This window comes from Protobothrops mucrosquamatus, unplaced genomic scaffold, assembly GCF_001527695.2.
Source record: "Protobothrops mucrosquamatus isolate PMUCROS unplaced genomic scaffold, P.Mucros_1.0 scaffold1044, whole genome shotgun sequence".
NCBI classification, from domain to species: Eukaryota; Metazoa; Chordata; class Lepidosauria; order Squamata; family Viperidae; genus Protobothrops; species Protobothrops mucrosquamatus.
The window spans coordinates 706,618-719,300 of record NW_015387276.1 but is presented as its reverse complement, the minus strand read 5'-3'; the positions used below and the strand labels follow the sequence as shown (position 1 = coordinate 719,300).

General features: G+C 40.7%; 1 protein-coding gene across 1 annotated transcript in view; it reads left to right on the top strand.

Annotated features, from left to right (window-relative positions):
• Window positions 1-493: 493 nt before the first annotated feature.
• The window catches only part of LOC107291076 (deubiquitinase DESI2-like), a 64,628-nt gene continuing 52,438 nt past the window's right edge, over window positions 494-12,683 (top strand). The window contains 1 exon segment of the mRNA XM_029284869.1: window positions 494-609. Within this exon segment, the coding sequence (XP_029140702.1) occupies window positions 494-609 (116 nt within the window).

Here is a 12,683-nt window from a genome sequence, read left to right as displayed (position 1 = left end):
TTTTCAGCACTCAGAGGCATCTGTTTGGCTACTGTGAGGAACCAAATGCTGAACTCGGATGTGCCCTTGGCCTGTTCCAACAGAGTTTATTCTCAGGGTGTTATGTTCTTACAGGGGACACAAAAAGAGAATGGACTAAAACGGGGGTAGGCAACCTTGATTCTTTTATGACTCGAGGACTTCAACTCCCAGAATTCCTGAGCCAGCATGGCTGGCTCAGGAATTCTGGGAGTTGAAGTCCACGAGTCATAAAAGAGCCAAGGTTGCCTACCCCTGGACTAAAATAATGGGGTAGCTCTACACAACCCCTTTGTAACTTTCTCTTAGAATGCCAGATGATTCATTTTTTTAAATCAAGGGTAAGCAACTTTATTTAGCTTGAGGACCAATCCAGGCTTAGCTCAGTACTGGGAAGAATCGGGACCGTGGGTGAAAATGGTGGAGTTTGGATTTCTAAAAGGGTGAAAAAAAACCAAGTCCCACAAATTGGACAATGAGCTCCAGCCGACAAGATTGTGCTGTTTGGAGGATGATCATTGTTGGAATTCAAAACAGCTGCAGGATAACTTATTGGGAAGAGAAAATTAAATCAGGAATTATCTGTGAAAGGTAGGTGGGGAACAACCATCTAGAGCACAATGTTTCCAATCTTTATTCTGTCCCATTGGGCATAATCTGAAAACAATATAGATCTCATCAAATACAAGCTATTGAGACTTTACACCAGGGGTGTCAAACTCAATTTCATTGAGGGCCGCATCAGCATTGTGGTTGCCCTCAGGGGGCCGGGTGGGTGTGGCCAAGGTGGGTGCAGCCTACTGGGTGGGCGTAGATGGAGTGGGTATGGCCTACTGGATGGGCATGGCCAACTCTACATCGTTCGCATCAAGGGTGCCTGTGGGGGCCTGGGCAGAAGTGGGACAGATCTGAGGGTCTCTGGCAGAAGGGGATGGGACCAGGGCAAGCGCCAAGGCATGGTCCATTTCTTCATTCCTCCCAAAGGGTGACACCTCCCCAGCATGCACCCAGGGGGCAGGGCCGACACGGCAGGGGCTGGTTCCTCGCTGTTTCTAGACAGCCTTGTGGAGCTAAGACTGAATGCGTTTCAGCATAGATGGCCACCACAAAATTGTACATTGGCTCCCAGCCGGCCTGGGCCAGGGCCAAGGCAGCGGGGGCCGTTCCCTCACTGTTTCCAGGATGGCTTTGTGGGCCACATGAAACTTCGTGGGCCGCATCCGGCCCCCAGGCCTTGTGTTTGACATGTCTGCTTTACACGGTGCCCATTAGTTGCCATTCTCCCCCCCCTGAAAATATTTCCCATAGTTGTCTTTTTTTCTGGGCATGTTAAAAGCTGGCATATTCCAGAAGCTGGTGAAGTGAAAAAGTCTCCCATCTGGTGCAGCTCCCTGTTTTGGTCCTCGGAGCTTTCTTCAACATCTTCTAAACAACCTTTTTGTTTAGTGACCGAGGTCACAACTGCACTGAAAAAGTCACTGGTGACCGTTTTTCACATGACCATTGCAGCATCCCCATAGTCACGTGACTAAAATTTGGACGCTTGGCAACTGGCTCATACTTATGACGGGTTGCAATGTTCCCGGATCGTGTGATCCCCTTTTGCAACTCTCTGACAAGCAAAGTCAATGGGGAAGCCAGATTCACTTAACACAACCGTGTTATTAACTGCAGTGATTCACTTAACAACTGTGGGCAAGAAATATCGTAAAATGGAGCAAAAGTCACTTAACAAATGTCTCACTTAGCAACAGAAATTTTGGGCTCAATTGGCGTTGTGGGTTGAGGACTCCCTGTATCAAAACAATCTTTCCTACCATTTTGAGGGAGTATCTGAACAGTGAAGTGCAACTTCTAATCCTACACTTAAAAGGAAGAATCTCTTCCAGATGCTCCAGTCCCAAAGCCACAAAAATCTTAGCTTTACCCTTTTATATCCTTGACCTATTCAGATTGTTTCATGCGCCCAACGCTCTCATGCCACCAGAAGATCTGTAACTCTGATCTAGGCCACAATAGTTTTTTAATGGGAGCTGGCAAGATTCTTCACCTTCACCTTCCTGCTACCCTTTCAGGCATAACAGGCATAACAGGAAATTGAAATTTGTCACGCTTTGGAAACACATGAATATTTAAGTATCAAATCCAAAACTCATGTGCACATTTTCAGAAAGGTTTGGAAACAAGAGAAGGCAGGAAATTTGTTTCCTAATTGTACATTTTTCCTGCAGCACCAGTGAGTAGAGTGAATAAAAGAGAATAAAATTGCTCTACGGTGTATTTTGGATTCCTGCCCTGCACCTGACATAAACCATAATATATGAAGTAATCAAAGATGTCCCTTTGGATTTTTTTTTTTTTATTCTCTAGTTTTGGGTAAGAGAGCAGAGTTGGGAGTCTGGATTAAGTAAATGGGCAAATTAATGATTGGCAATGAGAAAATGAGTACTGTATACAAATAAATATTTTATTGCCTAAAAAAATTAAATTTTGAAGGAATCTAGGTCTCTGTTGTTGAAATCTCCTCCTCCTTTTACCATGAAGACACTTGCAGTAAACATGCCTCAGTCACTCTTACTGCAATGCAGCTGCAGTGTTCCCAGTGCAATGGGAAGCCATGGGTGAAGCTAAATGAAAATGTTCCAAGAACAGGACAGGCCAGAACAGCAAATTCTCATGGAAGAGGTTCAGTAAACCTGATGAAAAAACCAGGGCTGGGGCTTAAAACAGTCGTTTGAAAACTTAGACTAAATTTTGCAGCCTGCAGAGAAGGCTAAACCATTTTTTACCCTAATTTGTGATGATTATTTAGAGCTCCAGAGCTATTCAGATATATTATGGCATCCAAATGGCAATCAATACAGCAATGGAGTGGTGCTTAGAACAGGAGATTGCACCAGCTATTTTTTATTTTTTGTCTTATCTGCTAAAGTGGCCTCAATAAACTACGATCTTGTGCTGGCAGCAGTAACTTCAGTAGGTTCAGAAAAAGGTATATTGTGCAGAATTATCAAGAAATGGAGGAAACAGTTGTAATAAATTATGGCCTAGAGACAGGACAACGGTGGCGATTTCATTGCATGCATGAGAACAAGAAGGCAGCTTTTAAGAAAACAGTTTAAGAGGAAATACATAAAAAGGTGGACACACACATATATTACCTGAATTTAAACCCCAAGGATACTGCTTAATAAATCTAACTCTGCACCTTTACTAGATTAATCAATTTACTAATTTCTACCACTCTTTTTTGGGGGCAAAACAAAATGAGCACTCCCAGGATGGCTGTTCATCTTCAGGTGTTGACAATAAAACAAAAAAGGTATTGTATTGATTAAGACTGAAGCTACCATAGACATCCAGGCGGAAGATCTACACAGTGCATAAAGCACTACCAAGATGTAAATGGCATTCAAGAGTCAGCCTGATCATAGTGTTTAAGGCAGAGGTCCCCAACCTTTTGGTACCAGGGACTGGTTAGGTGGAGAAAGTTTTTTCTGCGGACTGGAGGGGGCATGGTTTTGTATGCTCCCTGCATCCTGCAGATAGGGCTTTGCTTGTTTGTGCAGCCCAGTTGCTGGCATGCCACAGCCCGGTATTAGGCCACGAACCAGGAGTTGGGGACCTCTGGTTTAAGGCATAAGCCTAGAGATCATGTCCTAGTCCTGCCTTAGACGTGAAACCAGCTGGATAACCTTGGACTAGTCACTATCTCTTAAGACCTAAGAAGGAGACAATAGCAAATCATTTCTGAAATCTTGCCAAGAAAACTGCAGGGACTTGTCCAATCACCAGGAATCAACACTGACTCAAAGACAAAAAAGAAGAAAGAAAGAAAGAAAGAAAGAAAGAAAGAAAGAAAGAAAGAAAGAAAGAAAGAAAGAAAGAAAGAAAGAAAGAAAAGAAAAGAAAGAAAGAAAAGAAAAGAAAAGATGTGTTAATTGTGCATTCCCATCTGATCAGTTAATAAAATACCAAAACATTAAAATCCAAGTGGATTTTATGTTGGATGCGCTGTCAGCCAATAAGACCGTGGCCTCTTTATAGTGGAAGGGATCATGCATGCCTTAAATTGGGGTTTTCTAACTGTGAGTCACGAGTCTTTGTGGGATTGTGAGCAGTTAACAAAGGCAGAGGCCTGTCACATTGCTTTCAGCCACCACAAATTGGCTCTAGCTCAGGGGTCTTCAAACTTGGCCCTTTTATGACTTGTGGACTTCAACTTCAACTTCACAGCCAACTGTGCTGGCTCAGGAATTCTGGGAGTTGAAGTCCACAAGTCATAAAAGGGCCAGGTTTGAAGACCCTGCTAGTCTAGCTCATGTACTACAGCTTTCCACTCGATCCCAAAATTTCTTGTCAGAAATAGCTACCATCCATTCTGTGAGGTTAACTTGAATGGAGTACCTAGTGTTGAAGTTGGACACTGCATTTTGCAGAATACATTGTGGCCAGCAGCAAAGGCATCTGTGTTGAATAAGAGTTCAGGGTTTTCAGTTTCATTTTCTCCTGGATTTTACTCTTCATGCTGGTGGAAGAGTGAAAGTGTTGGAGAGAAGAAGGTGTCAGTGGAAGTGAACAGTATTATTGTTATTTCTTGTTATTTATCACAAGGGGTTAATAGAGTTTATCATTTTAAACTGCGTGGTGTTGGAAAGTTTGAGAATATTTCCCTTAAAGGATTAGGACCACACCTTCCAAATTTTTTCGTATTTACCTCTGCTTTTAGATACAATTCTTTTTTTTTTAGAAACTTTTATTGGTTTTTTTAGTTTTACATTTAAATATTTGAAAAGCAACGTGGCAGCTGAGTTGGTCAATAACATACAAATGTCTTTAGTACAGGTCTCTAACTATTACATTAAATATTTCCTCTCTTTTCCCCTTGATATTTACTGTCTCATATTTGAATTAGTACAATTCTTATTATATCGATTAAATAAAAATAACTTTCTTTTTAGTTTATACATATCCTAGTTGTTTTAACATTCAATCTTTTTGGTCAATCAATGTCCTGATTAGTTTTTCCCAATTTTTAGTTTCCCCTTCATATTTAAATTTAATGTTTAATATTTATAATTTCCAAGTTTTAAATAACCCCAATTCCCTTTACAACAATTCTTAGGAGTGCTTTTTAAAATTGAATATAGTCTACCTCTTACACACCCTTCTGGGGTTTTTTTAATCACTTGTCACAGGGTTTTCTCTTCAGACTAAAGAAATACATTCAAATAGTGAGTTTCCTTTGAGGAGCACTTGGAGATGCTTATCATAGATCAGTGGTGGCGAACCTATGGCACGGGTGCCAGAGGCGGCACTCAGAGCCCTCTCTGTGGGCACGTGCGCCGTCGCCCCAGTCCTAGGCCTTCAGCTGGGTTTTATAAAACCTTTTCGCTTTAGGCCTCCGCCGCCGTGTACAAAAAAAAAAAGGTTCAGTCAATCAGTCAATTTCAACTTCTCATGGGAAAAAAAAGATCTTGCAAAGTTGGAATTGATTGATTGAACTTTTTAGTCCCACCAAGTCTGCCGTTCTCACCGCAGCCATGCCCACCCAATGGGCCACACCCACCCGGCACCCGATGATGCATAAGTGGGTTTTGGATTGCAGTTTGGGCACTCAGTCTCTAAAAGGTTCGCCATCATTCTCATAGATGACAAACATTGGCAGCCGGGTGCCCATTACTGAAGAGCCCCAATGATCATCAAGAAAAGTTTTTGGATTGCTACTGAGTACTGATTTTGATCTGTAAAAGCCACCTATGTCCCATGCACAGATCTTCATGGAGACTGCCCTATTTACCTGAAAGAAAAGTTACTTTACTTTCAACATGATGCTCCAGACGAAGATAGGACAAAAAAAACACACCCTTGTCTTCATTATCATGTTTTCAATGAATCTAAGAGACATTTCCCCCCCATGTTAAACTTAAGTTATTTTGGGAGGGGTTCAGAATCTAATCATCCTTCAGTTAAGTATAGTACCCTTTTTCATCTGAACCTTTTATCTGAGCTTTAAGTGTTCAGGCCCTTGGGATTGAGTCTATTGACTGCAGATCATGCTGCCTGCTTCCTAGTTAGCTTCTTTTATGAAATTTGGTTGTCCTTATTTCATTTTTGGATGTCACAAGGAAAACAAACAAAATCATTCAAAGTGTCGAAACAGCACCATCAATATTGTAGAGTCTCTAGGGTTGCCAGGTCTGCTTCCAAAAAATAGTGGACAAGCGGGGGGGGGGGTTAAATAGTAAAAAAAGTAGACTGTACAGCTTTAGATTACGTACCATTTCATCATAAAGCTTTTGAATAAAAAAATGTCCACTATTTTGTGAAAAAAAATAGTGAACATAATGTGAAAAAAGCGGACTGTCCACTCAAATAGTGGACACCTGGCAACCCTAAGAGTCTCCCTTCTCCACAGGAGCACTCCTGTTACTAAAGAACTTTTGTGTGAACAGGCTATTCATTCTCCAGAGGTTGAATGGTTTTTGATGAATTGCTCATAGCTGAGATGGTGGTGAAAATTAAGTCTTCTGGAAAGAGAAGATAAATTTGAGTCACCATTTGCTTGAGAAAGATACAACTATCAGATCAAGAATGGAAAAATGAGCTTTGATTTTCTATAAATGGGGAGAATATATGACTTTGTTCCAGCTTATTGACCATTTCTAGTGCTTTTATATTCAAACCTTTCTTCCATCCTGGTAGCCACTTTGGACTTTTTGAAAGCAATAATTCTAATTTACAGCCCCCTCTTGGTATTAATTTCTAAAACATTAATTTAGAAATTTGAAAGAGATACTCTTACTTGTATCCTAAGTAGTGATTTGCTTGTGAATTCTGAGATCAAAAGTGAAAGCAGGAGGGTTAGAAATCAATCCAGTTTTTATGTAATTGTAGATCCTAATTATCTTAAAGTATTCTGCCCACCCCCTCAGTCTTACTGTATGGAAAGCATCTATTCATTCTGCTGACTGTGGCCCTTGCCTTTTGCTCCAAAGGCTAACCCTGATGCACCATTAATTAATGTGGACAATCTAGAACAGGGCTGTCAAACTGCCGGCCCACAGGCCAGACGCATCATCGGGAAGCCACACCCACCCCATTGCCTGCAATGGCAAAACTCTCCCGATAGGTTGCGCAACATCACGTGACATCGTGAGTTTGACATGTCTGATCTAGAAGAAAAGTTGCGCTTTATGAAGTCTTTAGGTATCAAGCTCAATTAAAGAGGCAGCCGTAAGTTTGATGGAGCTATTTCTGCAGCTGAGAGTGCTTAGTGTACTTGGGCTGATCTGAAAAAGACCAAGAATGCCAGACCCAATTAGTACTTGGATGGGAGATTATCAGGAAATGCCAGGGTGGTGGGCTAAATTGGAAAAATGAAAAACATCAAACAGGAGAAGATAAGGACAAACCGTTCTCATATTGTGCCAAGAAAATGACATGCCCATGTAGTATTTCTCTTAATGGGAGGATCTGCTCTGACCTTAATATTTAATGCTGTCACTCTCTGAACCAATGCCATTTAAAGGATTGTTTTTCTTTCAGGCAAAGGCTGCCTTGCCGTATTTAAATTCCAGAACTCCATCATATTTCCCATGTGGACTGTATGCCAGCTACTTGCAGAGCACCAGATCAGGCAATGGTGACGGAACCTATTAAGACCATGGAAGATCAGTTTCCCTTTCTTCCTTTGTGCTCCTCCGCCTTAGAGATGCTTCAGCTGGTTTGAGCACAAGGAGCACTCAAGGGGAAACTCTGCTTTCCCATTCAAATCCAGTCAGTTCTTCTCAGTTCCAGCTGCAGGCTTTAATTGCAGGCTTCATTATTATTCACTTAAAGAGGTGTACCACAACATCCACTAATAGTATGTCATCATTAGATGTAGACCAGTTCCTGACAAAACTAAGGCCACCTCAGTGTTGACTTTCTTTGGTGGCAACAACAAACATTTACTAGGGAATAAATGGCATGGGGTTTACGGGAATACACGGCTGGAGTTTTATGCGTTAGTTATTTTGTAGTTTCAACCTGTCTATGATTATTGCCATCTGCTTCTCCCCTGACTACCTGAGAAAGTTCTCTTATGTTTATTCTTCCTTAAACATGCACCCAATGTAGGTAGTCCTTGACTTACAACAGTTCATTTAGTGACCACTTGAAGTTACAACGGCACTGAAAAAACTGACTTATGACCATTTTCAACATGAGCATTGCAGCATCCCCAAGGTCATGAGAACAAAATTCAGAGGCTTGGCAACTGGCTCATATTCATGACGGTCACAGTGTCCAAAGGTCACGTGATCACCTTTTGCGATCTTAAGTGAAGCCAGATTCACTTAACAACCGTGTTACTAACTTAACAACTGCAGGATTCCCTTAATAGCTGTGACAAGAAAGGTAATAAAATCTGGCAAAATTCACTTAACGACTGTCTCATTTAGCAACAGAAATTTTGGCTCAATTGTGGTCATAAGTCGAAGACTGCCTGTATACAAACATGCAGAAAGTATATATTCCAAAGCCTGAAACTTTCCACACTTTCCAGATTATGTGAAATTGATCTGAGTCCAACTTAAGTGTTAAAAATATGTCCCATTTGGAATGTTATTAGATGTATTACCACAATTCCACGTGGTTTTACAATAATGCAAGACAGGAACTAAAACATTCACGGTTAAAAAAATCAGATTACATTATAAAATACATCTAAAGACTGTGGTACATGCATGGGTTGGAACTACGTGCAAACCTAGAACATTGTACAAGATCTGTCTTTTCCCCCAGCAAGCTTGCTTTGCTGTTTTGATTTTCTAGTTTTCTATTTTGATGTTTTTAATCCTCATGTAAGCTGCCCAGAGTTATTTTGTGAATGGATGATTTTAGAAATTGAATGAATGAATGAATGAATCAATGAATGAATCCTTCCCTCCCTCCTAAGCTCCATGTATCATCATAGGCCTCTGAAACTGATTTGTTTTCATAGTTTCTAGAATCCCAAAACTTTAGGGCTCAAATTCAGCTAAGTTGAAGGTGATTCTGAAATATAGGCACTGCTCCACAAATACTATGCCTATAAGCCTCCCTGGGAAGTACCTTGCATATAACTATAATAATGACGTGAAGGACTTCATGCCAGCTTGAAGAAAAGATCAAGGAAGAGGAGCACATGCCTTACAACAGTGTTTTTCAACCTTGGCAACTTTAAGATGAGTGGACTTCAACTCCCAGCATTCCCCAGCCAGTATGTGCTGACTGCGGAATGCTGGGAATTGAAGTCCACTCATCTTAAAGCCGTCAAGGTTAAGAAACGCTGCTTTACGAAAAGATCCAAGATCCAGCATTTAAACTTCTTTTACATGGCAATGTTTTCTTCGACAGAGTAGGATGTCTCATTTGCCATGGCTCTACTAAGGAAAGAGTGTCATAGCGATTTTGATGAGCAAAAAATCGAAATGCTTTCAGCAACTTTTATACTATAGGACCAGACTTGATTTCTAAAATGTATCGAACTTGGCACTACTTTAAAGCAGTTGTAAGTTATTGCTTAAATGACTTCTTAAATTTGATTTTCTGTCACTGAAACCCCATTAAAATTGATTTTATTCAATTTTCAGTTTATGTTTATATGAGAATATCAATATTGTCTTAAAGGTAATTGATTCGCCTTAATACGTGGTTCTTGGTCAATTTTTGCAGGATAAATAGATATTTCAAGCCTTCCCCTTAACTATATATTAACTTCTGCATGCAAAATATACTGTTCACTTATTCATAATGGATAACTAATCTTTGTTTCACATAAAATTGATTCTATTTTAGTTTTGAATTTACTAACTTCCTGTGGCACTTTCCTTGGGTTATTAAGCAGCGTCTAAATCGCTGAAGGAAAACTTGTTATATTTCTGAGTCTTTGCTCACTATTCTCATTCTTAGTTAATGTGTTGAATTCAGAGATCCATCTAGATCTCTAGATCCGTCTAGATCTCTGAATTCAAAACATTAACTAAGAGTGAGAATAGTGAGCAAAGACTCAGAAATATAACAAGTTTCCCTTCAGACATCTAGACCCTGTGGTGTTTTAGGATTTTTTCACAGGTAGTCTTTGCATCTCTCCGGAATCACTTCTGGATCTACCATATGTTTTTGTGCAGTTTACCTGGGCAAGAGGTGAAATCTAGATCAGGGCTTTTCAACCTTTTCACCCATTGTACCACTTTTAGGATATGGCAACATCCGAGTACCATCAGCAAGGTGTCAAAAACTTGATGACCAAAAAAAAAAAAAAAGGAAAAAAGTGATAAAGTACAGGTAGCCCTCGACTTACAACAGTTCGCTTAGTGACTGTTCGAAGTTACAATGGCACTGAAAAAAGTGCTCCCCAAGCCACAGCCAAGCAAGACACCTGTCTGCCTGCCCGGCGGCGCTCTTCCTCCTGTCCAAGGTTTTCATTGTTGTGAGCATTTCTGTTGAGGATTGGCAGCAGGGGTGGGGTGGGGGTGTGTTTGGTTTTTATTCCCCCCGTCTGCTGGGTGGTTGCAGCAGGTTTTGGTCACTTCACATGACCCTGGGACACTGTGACTGTCATAAATATGAATCAATTGCCAAGCATCTGAATGTAAATCACAAGACCCTGGAGATGCTGCAACATTCCAGCTGATTGGTGCTTCTTCAGGGCTCAGCAGAAGCACCAGGATCAGCGCCGAGCTCCAGCTGGAGCCTGGCACTGATTCTGGCACATCCACTGAGCCCTGACAGCCACGAAGAAGCGCCGATCAGCTGGAAAGCAGCACTGATCCTGGCGCTTCCACTGAGCCCTGACAGCCCTGCAGCTCCAGCCATCTCTCGCTCAGGCTTGTGCAGTGCTGCCACGGGTTCAGCTCATTCCCCTCCCCTGCTACCACTTTTCTAGGATGATCACGTACCACCTGCCAGGTGCCAATGTACCACAGATGGTACCCGTACCACTGGTTGAAAAGCCCTGATCTAGATGGTTTCAACGGCATAGTGGCCTAATGGTGAAGATGCTCACCTCCCACTCAGAAGGTTGAGAGTTCAGTCCTAGGTAGCGGCAGATGTTTCTCTCCTAGAGTGCAAAGAAAAAAAACATCTGCTGTGATCTCTACATGGCATCAGGAAGGGGATCCAGCCAACAGCTGCTCAGGTCCATCCTGTCGCCCTGACTCTACCCCAAATTGAAGTTGAAATCTGGGCAAGAGGTGGAATCTAGATGGTTTCAGAGAATTCCTGCCAACCCTTTACATTCTGTAATTCTATTGTGACTTTGCTGAAATAAAGAAAGTGTTCTTGCACTGAGGAGCTAATTAATTCATGTAGTGAAATGAAACTCTGGTAGTTTTTTTTTTTTAAATCTGTGAGGGTGAGAAATGGTGTTCAATCTTCTAATGAATTTTAACACCATTTTCATACTAAAATTAGTACTTCTAATTTCTTGTTACTTTTGGGTAGTGGCAGACTGTCCTGGAGAACTGAAGCATTTCCTGACTGAGTTTTGGCATTTCTGATGTCAGATTATATCTTATCTTACCTTATCTTCTACAGAGATTTGATAACATTAAAGATGTAACAGGGCATTGCTGGCAGATTATGGCACACACCACATCAGAGCATGAATATTGGAGTAGCAATCAATTTATGTATTGTGTTGACACTGCCTTTAACAAATAATATTAAACCTGCATAAAAATGGTCAAGCATTCATAAAATGCATTAAAATGTACAAAAACCCATAAAAACATTAAAACGGTGCTATCATAGTAACACTGTAAAATATTAAAAGTAAAATATTAAGAACAGGAACTTTTGATCAAATATTCTTTCTATTTAGCAGCAGCCTGGGCAAAAGCTTGGTAATTTCCACAGCATTGTCTCCTTGTCTGAATTAATTAGATATTCAGTCTTATATGAATCAAGACAAAACCCCTTCTTATCAAGAGGGGTTCCAGAAACTTTCCATATTCTAAAGCAGAAATAGGGCAGTACAATAAATAATAGATACAATCTACAATTTGCTTGGAGCAAGGGCAAACACGCATATTAGATGGGATATTGAGAAATGGGCCCTCTCTAGTTGCTGATGCCGTTTGCTGAATTGTAGGTGCCTCTTGGAGGGATGGCACTGCAACATATCTCAGATAATGTTCCCACTGAGTTTTGGTTTTATTAAGTGTATACCAGGGAAAATTTTATTTTTGGGTCATTTAAACAATTTCAGGGATCAAAGACATTCAGCACCCTGCTTTTAAATAATAGATTATTGTTTGCATTATTTGAATATAAAAAACATTTCTGGAGATGAACTAAAGGAATGCACATGATGGGATAAAAATGTAGACCAACTGAAGCAAGAAGGAGTGGAGAAATTCATTTGCTTCAGAAGGCACTGCTTAACAAGCTGGAGATCAGAATAATTGGAGAAGTTGCATCAACATCAATCAATTTAAACAAAATCTACGGGATGATTTGGATGAAGTATTGCATCAATATTATCAGTTAAATTAACAGACCATTTAATTCTTTTTTGGCCTGAAACATTTAGTGCAATCATGTGATCATTATTCATTTTCAACATTCCACTATCTTCAAAGCTAATATATTGGTATGTGATAGGTCAGGGATCACTACAGCCTCAGGGTAGGAAACCT